Source organism: Melopsittacus undulatus, chromosome 5, assembly GCF_012275295.1.
Source record: "Melopsittacus undulatus isolate bMelUnd1 chromosome 5, bMelUnd1.mat.Z, whole genome shotgun sequence".
Lineage (NCBI taxonomy): Eukaryota > Metazoa > Chordata > Aves > Psittaciformes > Psittaculidae > Melopsittacus > Melopsittacus undulatus.
Genome location: NC_047531.1, coordinates 34,896,647 through 34,909,392, shown reverse-complemented (window position 1 = coordinate 34,909,392; position 12,746 = coordinate 34,896,647). Strand labels below are relative to the sequence as shown.

General features: G+C 39.6%; 2 protein-coding genes across 3 annotated transcripts in view; one reads left to right on the top strand and one right to left on the bottom strand.

Annotated features, from left to right (window-relative positions):
* ELAPOR2 (endosome-lysosome associated apoptosis and autophagy regulator family member 2) overlaps positions 1 to 1,001 on the top strand; it is a 49,167-nt gene extending 48,166 nt beyond the window's left edge. Inside the window, exon 21 of the mRNA XM_005143348.3 lies at positions 884 to 1,001. Within this exon, the coding sequence (XP_005143405.1) occupies positions 884 to 943 (60 nt within the window). The 3' untranslated portion in view covers positions 944 to 1,001. The remainder of the gene's footprint in view (positions 1 to 883) is intronic.
* Positions 1,002 to 8,466: 7,465 nt separating this feature from the next.
* The window catches only part of GRM3 (glutamate metabotropic receptor 3), a 46,121-nt gene continuing 41,841 nt past the window's right edge, over positions 8,467 to 12,746 (bottom strand). For both annotated transcript variants that reach the window (XM_005143349.3, XM_031043962.2), the window contains one exon: positions 8,467 to 9,011. In XM_005143349.3, the coding sequence (XP_005143406.1) occupies positions 8,938 to 9,011 (74 nt within the window). In that variant the 3' untranslated portion in view covers positions 8,467 to 8,937. The remainder of the gene's footprint in view (positions 9,012 to 12,746) is intronic.

Genomic DNA, 12,746 nt, shown 5'->3' with positions numbered 1-12,746 from the left:
ACAAAGATGATGAAGGGAGTGGAACACATCCCTTATGAGGAGAGGCTGAGGGAGCTGTGTCTCTTTAGCTTGGAGGAGACTGAGGGGTAACTTCATCAGTGTTTACAAATATGTAAAGGGTGGGTGTCAGGTTGATGGAGCTAGGCTTTTTTCAGTGATATCCAGTGATAGGACAAGGGGCAATGGGTGTAAACTGGAGCATAGGAGGTTCCATGTTAACATCAGGAAGAACTTCTTTACTGTAAGAGTGACAGAGCACTGGAACAGGTTGCCCAGGGAGGTTGTGGAGTCTCCTACGTTGGAGATATTCAAGGCCTGCCTGGACAAGTTCCTGTGTGATGTACTCTAGGTTACCCTGCTGTTGCAGGGGGGTTGGACTAGATGATCTTTCAAGGTCCTTTCCAACCCTCGGGGTTCTGTGATTCTGTGATTCTGTGACTGCTACTGCTGAACCCAGGACAGATGGGAATCTGGGAGTGAGGCAGTGGTATTCACCTTCACCAGCTTTCCCCCAGATATTATATTTATTGTAGGAAACACCTTAACACCTTAAATGATAACCATAGATATGATTGCCTTGCAATTGCCTTGCTCTGACTACCTGTCCTATACTAAGAGTATGAAATGCAAACTTGCCCTGTACTCTCTAAAGTACTATGAACAATATATATGGCATGTTTTAATTGTCTATGCAAATTCTTACAGAATTAATAGTGTTATTAAATAATAAAGAATCAAACTGCACACTTAATGACTAGGGCAGAAATAAACCAAAGTGTTTGGCAAAGGCTGCTCTGGTGATATTAAGAGAAGGAATGACTATAGTAACTTGGCTGTGAATTTGAGGAATCCCACTTGATGAGAAATGTCTTTTCCATTGCAGGAGAAGGAAGATCATTTTGAATCTGTTCAGCTGAAATCTTCAAGGTCCCAGAATATATGAAGAAAAAATGCTGCCTTCAAAGGAAAAAACCTAATTTCTATTTTTACAGGACCATATTTTAAACATATTCTGGCACACATTGTAGTGGTGATCTTGGTGACAAATGCTTGGCCATTTAGGTGGAAAGAAGACAGGAAGCAAACCAGAAAATTGGATTGCCTTACCATGTGATCGAGTACCTTGCCAAAAAAGAAAGCAGATGCTTGGATTCCATACTGGGAATGAAATTCAACTCAGGAAGAGATATACATACTGCAAATAACATGAGTTTTTTGCATTCACCTGGGCATTGCTCAGACATGCCATATGATTTGTAGGTACCTTCCATTTCCTATCACTCCTTCTACACATATTCAGAAGACATGATTTTCAGAGAGGCCTGAAACCTCCTGCAGAGGTCATGTATTATCCTTTAGTAGCATAACTGTGAGTCTCTCTTAAAATCAGAATTGTGAATGATACTCGGAACGAGCCTCAGGTGAGTTTTGAACTTTGGAAAGTACTTTTGATTTTAGCACTTTGGAGAGGTGGATGGTCTATATTGGACTCAAATACAAGAGGCATGGTGTTGCACCTGCAAGTTGAACCCTTTCTGATGCCTAAGTCATGGCTGTCAGGGTTAGTGTAAAACCTGGTGCTGTTAGATTTAAATGTGCTAATTGTTATAGTATGAATTGTAGTTCTGGTCCCATGAGTTTATAGGCAGAAGCAGGCTCAAACTCTATAAAGAAGGAAAGCGATACCTACAGTGCAAGTTGCACTTGCTCCTCTCTGTGGAAGCAGTTTTGGTTGCCAATATATCACCTTTCCCTGTGTTGCAAACCAGTGAAGCCTGAACTCTGGAGTTAAGGCAGGAATCTCTAATTCTGGAAATCAGGGATCGGCTTTGTCAGCTGGGAGGCTTACTAGAAACACTCAGCCACCTTTATTCCTGGACTGATGAGGACGGATGCCCAGCAGAGCTGAGTGTGGGTTAGGTAATTGCGCAGCTCAGCATATAAATGCTTTCTGCTGTTGATGCAAGTACCTACTTTGGAAGAAGGGCACAAAATGGTGCCTAGAAAAATGGAAGCTAGGTGGATGTTTTCATAAAATCAGCCACATTGTAAGCATGAGATCTTCATAATATCCACTGTAATAATTTCCTGAAATTCCCATTGAGGTTGAACTCAAAGGAATCTGAAACTTAGGCAAAAAATACTTGGGTAAAATTATGCAAGACTTGTATACAGCCAGGAGAAAATGAGGAATGGGTCTTGTACTGACCTCTGGTCAGACTCACATTTCCATTATAGCAAAATGATGTGAATTATGGAATGCATCAAAACCAGAAAAGACACATAAACAGAAGTGGTCTTTTTACTCTAAGGAATATAGATTTTTGATTTTATATTACTGAGCTAGTTCTATCAATAAAAGAGGGCCCCCTTTTAAATAAAATTTAAATTAAACTGATTTTTCTGCACTCTAAATATCTTACAATACTATAGCTGTGGACAAAAAATTTATGAAATTTAGGGTTTTTTTTTCTTTTTCCTTAGGGAAAATTCAGCTCAATTATTTTGTATCTCCGCTCAAAGAGCACAGGTTTTACTCTTTTGATGGGAGATACTTCAGGCATCTTAACTGAAGTGGTGTACATTTTTCGTTGCTCTTGAAAAGGCACTTCACTTTCCCAAGAAAGATTTTTATGGGGTATTATTGAATGTATATTAAATACACATTCCTTTTGTATATTTTGTACCATTGCACACTTATTATTGTACATTGTATTTGTTGTCATGATGTCATTTATATATGGTTGTCAAAGATGATATGCTCACAGAGTTAATGGTTATGGCTTTGGGATGTCACATCTTGGATCTTTTATGAAGAGGGGTTTTATGTTGTTGATTTTTATTCAACTAGTGTGCTGTAGCATCAAAGATATATATCTGATGGGCATTCATAAAATAAAGTGAGAATATATTTGAAGGTGTGGACTTGAGATGTTTGGTGGAACTGCAGCATTTCCTTAAATATTGCAGCTTTTCACTGCCATCAAATTACACTGATTTTTTTTTTCTGTCTCTCTCTGTACATTTTCCAAGCCATAATTACAGTTGATTCTCCAAAACATAATTTCTTTCATCACGGGGCCCATATCTCTGTAATGTCAAAATGCCTTAATGTTTATGAACTCTATTTAATTTGACTTAATACCACAGAGGGTTTGTTTGGTTCCCTTCTCTTTCCCTTTTATTTTCCAAATAAAGTAGAGAGTGGAAGTTTTTTGTCAGCTCTGACACTTTGCTCCGTGACCCTTCTCAGCTCTGCTTCCAAATTGTTTGTTGCGTTACTGTTGACAATTCTTCCATGTGATCTAATAGCATCTGTGGTGCAGTGCTAACATTGTGGATACAAAACAGTATTGTAGACATTATTTAGCTCAAAATAAGCATTTTTCAGCAATTAGGCAAGTTTAAACTGGCATGTTTTAGCTGAAATCTGCTATTATTTTCTTTCTGTTAAAGATATAGCAGAGAGAGGAAGTTTCCATTTTCCCATAAGAGGCAAATTTTGGAAGCCTTTAACAATTCATTAAGAAATCAGCTGTCTGTGACCCCTAATACTCTGCCAAAATATACTTACAGCAACCTCCCTGTTTTCTCCCACATGGAATCACATCAGAAACTATTATTTGATGCCATAAAACAATGTGAATCAGACTGTTATGTGTTCACTTGATTAAACGGAATGCATTTTATTGCTGCATTTGCATGCTTTTCTTTGAAATCTGAAGTCAAGCAACTGAATCTCTTGGAGGATTAAGCACATTTTAGTAGTGTGTCTGTATAAATTAGCATCAAATTAGCAGAATATTATTGTCTCATCTTTGACAGTGCTTTCTGGGGGGAATGTGCAGAGAATGTATTCTATCTTGGTGCTGGTTATGTTGTTTGATGTTCTTAGTACATACCACGATTGATTAGGAGTCTAGGTTTTGAGGAAAATTAAGTGTCTTAGAGCCACAGTGGGAAGTTCTGAGTAGCTTCAAGGATCTGCCATCTTTGTTCAAAGAAAGGATTTGACTATTTGCTCTTGAAAAAGGGGGTTCTGGGACTCCTTATCAGTAAAGGGGAAAGTTTGCAGGTTTTGGTTTATCTGTCCTGCCAGAGCCAGTAGTACCCATAAAATCGAGATACTTAATTATAATTACACAAGATAGCAACAGATGTTGCCATTTAGGAGTCAGTGGTTGTTGGTTCATCTCCAGCAGAGACTGGCCATCACAAATGCTTCAGTGTAAGAGTAAAAGCAGTTACAATGGTTACTGGCATGCCAATGGGGATGACATTTCTTCCTAAACAAGGAATGCTGCTGGTTGGACCACTTCGTGAAGCACAGAGGCCTTAAATAGCCATTATAGGTAATGTAACAGGAAATGACAGCCTCAAGAAAAATCTTGGGAGGTTCTGCTTATCTTTGGTGGTGTTCTCTGTTAGTCTTTCTCCTTGTATAAATTTTTTAACTGAATCCTCTTGGTTTTATTTCTTGCTGCTTTTGAATGGTTATGAACTGCACTTCTTTGTGTGTGGGGAGATAGGAATGAAAATAAATGAGGTCAGGCTCATCCTAAAAACTTTGCATGTGTCACAAAGTATGTTGACATTCCCTGTCACCTTGTTGGATGCACCGACACTGAATACGTGCAGCAGGAATGAGGGAGACCTCAGAATTGAGTTAATCATAGGCTGCCACTGTGTTTTGGTTCTTTCTGTGGATGCATAGAGTTGGACCTCTAAGAGTACTCTATGGAAGAGTACTCTAAGGTCCCACATACTGCAAGGCTGGTGCTCTGAAAGCACCTAAAAACTAAAGTGAAGTTGTGTGAATGTGTGTTTGCCTGAATAAAAACACAGGCAAGTGTCACCTCTGAGAGCTTTGGTGTTATACACAGCCCATTCCCATCCTTGCCTCCTTCCATACTTTAGATTACACCATACTAGAATTCATTCTCTTTATGGGTAATATGCTCTGTTTTTCAGCTAGAGGTGGGCAGTGAAGTTATCTGGCTTGCTACTGCTGACTCTAAAGGAGAGGTTGGTGTGTGTAGGGAAATAGCACTGCTGGGGAGAGAGAAACCCCTTCCCGATCCTGCCATTTCGTTACAGGTAGAAGAGAGAAGATTGGTGCTCCAAGTTTCCCCCCAGCCTTTTCTTCCTGCCCATCCCCTTCCTATCGCAAAAACAGCCCAGCCTGGCCTTGGCCTCTTTCCTTCTTGTAGTGGCAAATCTCAGCTTTGTCTGTGTTGCTGAGGATGTTTGAGATGGCTCTGGATAAATAGCTTCTGCCTTCATCTTGCAGACTGCAAGCATTAATGAGTAGGCAGTGACATCATGGACAGCAGACTGTGTTTGGTGATGAGTTAAGGGTTTGGTTTTGGTCTTCCTTAGCCTAAGTGTATAAACTGGGTGAAGGATTGCGGTGGAAACCTCTTTCACCAGAGCTGAGTTTATCTGAGCCAGGGTATTTTGGACATTTTATGCTGATTTTGGGGATTTGTTTTGTTCAGGTAGAGCATGATGGGTTTTTTTGATAGGTTTTGATAATTTTTCAATTTGAAAAGAAAATTTCTTTTAAATTTTTTTGGGCTGTGACTGGAATCAGTTGTGTTCAATTAATACAGGAGAAACAATGACTTGAAAACAAAATAAAATGTTTTCTTTTGCCACAGTAGATTTTCGTTTGCATTTCAAATTTCACTCTAGACTTAGAAACACATCTCCTACAAAGAGAAAAGAAGCAAATCAAGAACAAAGACAAAACCCCTGCTTGCTTACTGCAGATTGACCTGCAGTGATTTCTTTGTGTCTTATTTTTCTGCTCAGCCAATAAATAAAAAGTGATCAATTCTTCACACACCTTTCTTCACTCTTGATTTGTATCAGAGAGCTGAGGTACTCTGTATGGCTTCTGAATGAAAAACTGAACTGAGGCACTGTAGAAACTGGGTTACACCTTGCTCTCATCCCAGCATTTCCCCGTGGCTCACTGCATGCAGGGCACAGAGCAGTGTGATGACTCCGCTTGGTCCTTACTGACAAGGTACTTAGCACTCCCACCATGCAAGGAGTGGTGTCAGAACCCATTGTGCTTTGAGATGAATTACTCACGTCTTTATATATGATGAGAGCAATAAAGAGACCAAAAGAGATTTCTGCTATAAAGCCAAATTTTGCACAAATGGGAACAAAACCTTGAAATGGTTTTAAATAGAAAAACTAAAATGATGATGTGAGACAACAACAAAATATACACACCAGTATGGTGTACAAAGCCTCTGCCAGATCTTGACATTTTTGGGTTTTGTTTTGCTGTGTTTTGAAACTGGATTACTTGGATCATCATACGATACCAGATAATGTGCATCCCCTGACATCCAATGGAAAGAAGTGAAAAGCTTTCAAGACAAAACCAAATAAAGTGTAAGAATGTCGGGAACATTCAATTGGGCTTGAGGTCCAGAGCTCCACATGGGTTTTGGTGTTGTGAGGGGTTTTATTTTGTATGAAAAACCCACATGTAAGTGGCTTCCAAACCACCCAAGTATTCTTAACACCTGCTCAGACAGACATTGTATCATTTTCTCAATAGTGCAATCGAATGGAATGAAAACGCCAGGGCAGTAACATCTTCACCTGCTGTAAATTAGCTTCAATGGTGCCAATTTAGATTCTAAGGTTTGAATTCATCTGACACAATGCCTTTTTTTCAGTACAAACTTTGTGATCTGAGCAAGGTGTGCTGGCCTTTATTTGGAGAGATTCATCTCAGCCTAAAGTAGCAGTCTGAGATCAGCCACTTCCACTGAGTACAAAGGGAGGAGTTGACAATCTCATATGCAGCTATTTCTGCTGTAGACAATGACTGTTAGGTGAGGTGGATTTGACCTGCACTGTTGTTTTCCATAAAAATTGAGATTAAATTCTCATAACCTTAGGCATTTTTAAGAGCTCGGTAAAGATCATGTGAATTATGTAGGGGCATCAGCATTATGGTCAGCTATTCCCACCTTTTGCCATATAGTGAACTGCCTCTTAATCCACAAAAGAGCACGCCAAATTCAAATGACTGTAGCTGCCCAATCTGAAATTTAAGGGGTCTTAATTCAGACAGCAAGACGCCCAAGCTGTCAAAACTTGACCCTTGTACCCTGCACAAAGGTGGCAACAGGCATGAAACACGAGGCACTCTCCATGTGGAGAGAAAGCAGCAGAGCCCTGCATGTAATATGGGCTGAGAGATATCTATTTTGGTGAAAGTCGCAGAGATTTCTGTACTAGACAACTCCATGATGCAGATGCTCAAATGACTGCATGTGTAGCCAGTCATAGAAATGTTGACATCAAGAGATCTTTGCTGGTGGACCTAATGGTGTCCAGAAAAATTAGACATCTATCTGTGAGCAGGATTTTTAAGAACCCACACCTTTGAGTTTTGCATTTAAAGTCACAGCTACTTCCCTTGCCAGTTCAACTCTACATGTAGAAACATCTGCAAGTGCAGGAGAACTGGGCTCCAGGGTACTTGTACCTCCAACAGTATGTATGGATATATCTGCAGTGTCTGCCTTTCAGGCCCCAGTGGTGCTGCCTTTTAAGGCAATGAGAATTTTGCTATTGACCTCAGCTGAAATGAGATCAAGGGGAACAAGCCCTTAGGTAAATATGCTTAGACACATTAATCAAAGGTGTGTTTGTTTCTTTAATGACTTTCTGGACCCAGCAGAAGGGATGATTTCGGATTGTTTCAGTAGAGTGCGGGCAGCTTTAAGAATACAGTTATAAAAGCAAGATTTTAAAGGTATTTTGCAGTTGTCTAAGTAGCTGGTATGTGTGTCTTAAATCATTTGCTTTGAATGCAAAGGTCACTCCAGAGATGTGTGTAAATGCCTCCTGGATTTCTTTTCCGTTTGACTTCTTTTGGTCTCTGTTTCTGTAGTGCTCCAATTACCTTTCACAGCATCATTGATGCAGACAAACTGAACCAGCTTTGTTTTGGCTGGAGGTATAAAACAGTCCCAGGTAATTTTCTGACAGTTTTCTTTTCCCATCACTTTGCTAACCTAATCTAAAACCTCTTTGGTTTCCATATGATACCAATCTATCATGTGTATGACAGCATCAAGTCATGAGAAGTCAGTGACACGGCGATCAAAAATGTTTTGCCAGTATCTCACTGAGATGCAATTAGACATTTTCACTTATGAAAATTACCCCACATTTTAATAACAAAATGACCACTTAAGGTGCTTTAATAGTGTGCATTTTTCTTAAGGAGAGGGAATTTCTACCGTGACAAAGCATTCATTGTAAGAACATATGTGATACAGATTTAGTAACACAGGCATGGACCCATACACAAACGTGTGTACCCATGCTAGTAGTGCATATGTTTTATCTATCTCTTTTGCCTGTCCTGGTGTCTACAGAAAGGCAATAACCTTGAGGGAGGAAGAAACAAAAATGAAACCATGCTGAAAAACTTTTATCTTTTTATTATTGGTGCCTTTACATTAACACTGCTGTTTTGTGCTGAGAAAACCAGTCTGTTACATGTAAGGTAACTGTAATATACAACATAGAAATGCAGTCTAAGTTAATTACAACAAGGAGCTACAAAAAAATTTCGTAGGAAAGAAGTCACCTAACATTGCAACTGTGCTTGCAACAAATCACTCCCTTACTGTAGGACTATGCACATTGTGAACCATGGTTATTTACATGTCCCTTATGACCGTTAACAACAGAAAGGCTAAAATCAGTCTAAAAAGTTCCAGAACATCACTATATACTGTACAATCCTCAAAAATAATTTATTACACTGTTTCTAAAAAAAGGTACTAATTTTGTTTTGATTTCTTCTGTTTTCTGGTGTTTTCCAAAGTGCACAACATGTGCAAAATTTTGCCTAACAGTCTAAAACCTCAAAAACTGAACCGCAAGTCACAATCACAGAGATGAAGTGGTGGAGTCCAGAACTTCCCTTCCATTGCAGACGGTTGGTACGTACATACTAGCAGATGCTGAAAGAGAAAGGGAGGGGAAAATCAGTTAACTTCAGGACAGCAATAAATTACAAGACATAGGGTAAGAATTTATGATGCTTTGAGCATCTCACCCAATTTAACCAAGATGAGAGTGTCAGCAGTGGAGCTGCTGGAGGAACAAACCAGTTCAGCATCCTCTAGAGGAACCTGATTTTGCTGACTATTGAGAGCCCTTTGGGTGACTAAGCTTCTCCAAGAAGTGTCTAAATAGAACATATGAATTTTCCTTTGATGATACTGTGCCACTGGGTCTCACTTTGTAGCACTTGTGTATGATAATGTGTGCTAATATAGCTAGAGCAGTGCTGAAGTATCCCCGTAGAATAAAGTGAACTTCTGGATTTTTTGTGTTTTATTAACAAGAAATGCTAGGTCTGATCCTTTGAGCTCTCCTGTAGCTGTAGTGGACATTCCTGAAATAAAATATATGCATTTTTAAATCCAGGAGAGGATCCAACTCTGAATATTAGGACTGTGTGTTAATCTAATTTTTAATTTAAAATACAAGAATTATAAGTACATGTTGGATGAAGTGAAGATATTTTTGCATAACTGTATTTGAAAGTGAGGTTATTTCTCACCTAATCCCAGAAGGTTTTCTGGACACAACACCCTCCATTTCTAGGATCTCAGGACTCAATGCAAATCCAGATGTGAGGCCCAGATTCTGATATACTTGTCTACATTGCCTAATATTTTATACCACAGGTTATCATGGCTTCAGGGATACAGCAATTGAACCTGAGTATCAGAATCTGTTCCTAAATGTATTTGTATTTTGACTGAAGGATATATTACCATACTGCTAGAGCCTTGTGGACTTTAATTTAAAAGCGAGCTGGTTTGTCCATCTTTGTTAAAATTATCCACTAGGCATCAAGAATGTATTTTCAGATACTTTGTGACATCTCTGCTCATGGCACCATAAAGCTGTTTTTTGAAAGATACATTAGGTTAATGATAACAGTGACCCAGAGAAATGTGATGCCTTCATCAAAGAAAACACCCAGCAAGCACTGACTTGGTAAACTCAATCACCCAGTGTAAAAAGCAATTTATGCAGCTGACAAGGGCATGCTTAATCTTCCAAAAGTGGCTATGCTCTCAGTTGCAGACTGGTTCTTTAAAGATGTCAGCATTATTTTTAGAACAAAGCATTATTTCTTCAAATCAGCAACTATTTCTAATTCTTTCATTGACTGAATAAATATTTAATGGAAAACAGAACTGCTTTAATGAAAGAAATATAGAGGCACCTATTGGAACTAACCTACTACTCATAGGGCAGGACATATTCCTGATAATAGAAGAGCTAAAAATGAACCTCTGCTCTGTATCAGGTTGATACAGATTGATCTCTCACAACCTGGATGTGTATTGTGAGTCACATACCTAAAAGCAGTCCTTGTAGGTAAAAGGTCACAGAGCATCTATGATTTTGTGAAAATGAGCTATCAGATTTTGTATTCAGTATTTAATCGGCTATAATATGGCAACACACTGATGTGTGCCATATTATATAATTTTTATTATTGTTCATAGTTTGATTTCTATTTATTGTTGACAAATAGACAAATCATTGCTACTTAGGAAGCCTGATTCAAATTCCTGTTCTGCTGCAGTCTGACTACAGGTGAAAGCATTTTGTTTCTATGAACATCAGTCACCCACCCACAATTTTTTTAGCTTCAGGGTTTTTTGAAGTTCAACCCATTGAAAAGCATGAATAGCTCAAATACTGCCCTAAACTGGGTCAGGAGAGTGTTCAAGTTGCACAGAGAAGTATGGTGACAGGGGAGGAATGAGTGGTCTTGGCTTTTGAGCTCCCAGCCTTCCTTCACAGCATGCACCTCTCTTGTAGTGCAGAGAGGCAGTTAACTCTGCTGTGTGGAATAAAATATTCACACTGAGTGTCCAGCTCTCTCTGAGATAGTACAATTCATAGAATCATAGAATAGTTGGGGTTGGAAAGGACCTTAAGTTCATTCAGTTTCAACCCCCCTGCCATGGGCAGGGACACCTCACACTAAACCATGTCACCCAAGGCTCTGTCCAACTTGGCCCTGAACACCGCCAAGGATGGAGCATTCACAACTTCTTTGGGCAACCCATGATTGTGTTTTTCCTTACAAACCTCAGCAGTGTTAATAAGTGGGCCCTGCAGCGTTCTGGGTTTCATATTGTGTCTTATAGCAACAGCCAAGGGGTTTCCTGAAATATTTCTGTATCTGCTAGAGATACTTCACATCCATTTTGCCTTGTGTTGAGGCCAGTGGCAAATGTGTGACATGATCAGAAGTCTTGATTTGGCTGGAATTCATTCTTCTGATCTCTTCTTTCCTGGCTACCCCTAATTTTGATTAGATAATCCAAGCAAAGAACCAGAGATAAAATGAAAGAGCCCAGCACTGCCATGGGCACCTTGCATCATGCCTACATAGTCAGGAATGGGCAGATTCAAACTCACTTGTCTGTGTACCACTTCTCTACTTGTGCTCACAGTCCAACAACTGTGAGATAATCATGTATAAAAGCCATATATCAGGGCTAGTTTGGAACAAGGGCTGGGAAAAGAAATTTTGAGAGACAAAATTTACCACAGAATATTTACAAAATTTACAACAGAATATTCTGTTCTTTTTCTGACCCCTGGAGGAGCTCAAATCTGTGTGCAGCTCTCCACGTGGATTTAACTTGGATGAACGTCATCTTTTAGTGGTAAAACTCAGCCTGAATCATATATGTGCTTAAATCAGCACTGAGCTCTCTGGGAAGTTTTATGAGTGCTGACCTCCTACCTTATGGAAATACCTCTGCCAAGCCCATAAAAGAGGCCACAGAAAAAGTGGGGAACATCCCAGTGGGGGAAACTCTGCAGGGGAAGTAGAACTCATGTAGCACTCTGTCAAACATGAATTTTCAGATTCATATGAATGTGTATGGATGTATACATTTCAAAACATGTCTATACCCAGGTACACATATATTCTGCCTCTCTTTAGCTTAAATATGTATTCCTTTGTAGTCTAGACTTCAGCTGTCAAAATGATCAAAGCTCAGTGCCTCTAAACTACTTCCTCACTTAGCAGTCAAGTATCCCCCTCACTACATGCTCCTACAGAGCACATAGCAAAGAAGAGGAGCTCTATTCAGATGACTACATGAGGTGCTCAGTTTAGGTCTCATGATCACTACCACACTGCAGCTTATATGGCTGACCACTGACTCAGGCTCCCCTAAGCACTGCTCAGAGGATGTAGGAAAGAGCTAGCACTTAACCCTACCCAAGAGCATCCTGAGTGTCACTTACCTTTTCTCATAGTGTTTGACCAGTTTTCACTGTTCGAGGAACAGTGTTAAAAACTGCCTGTAAGTCACTTGCTGTTCATGATCCCACTATGCTCGTGGCATTAATGATGGATGGAGTGAAGAGGTAATGACAGCCCTGAGATGCAATGGAGGTGGGAACCAGTGGAGATAAGAAACACACTGCCCCTTCAAGCAAATTGGGTACTCCTGTCTTCTATGATAATGAACAAGAATTAACTTTTTGGATGTTGCTGTTACCAGAATGCCCTGAAGTTAATTTTGATCAGTTTCATATTAAGCAGTTTCTGAATTATGAAAACACCATCAAGACCAAAATAAAAACAAGCTGACAGCCCCAGGACTGAGGAGAGGAACATTTAAGGCATGGATTAGAATCAATAT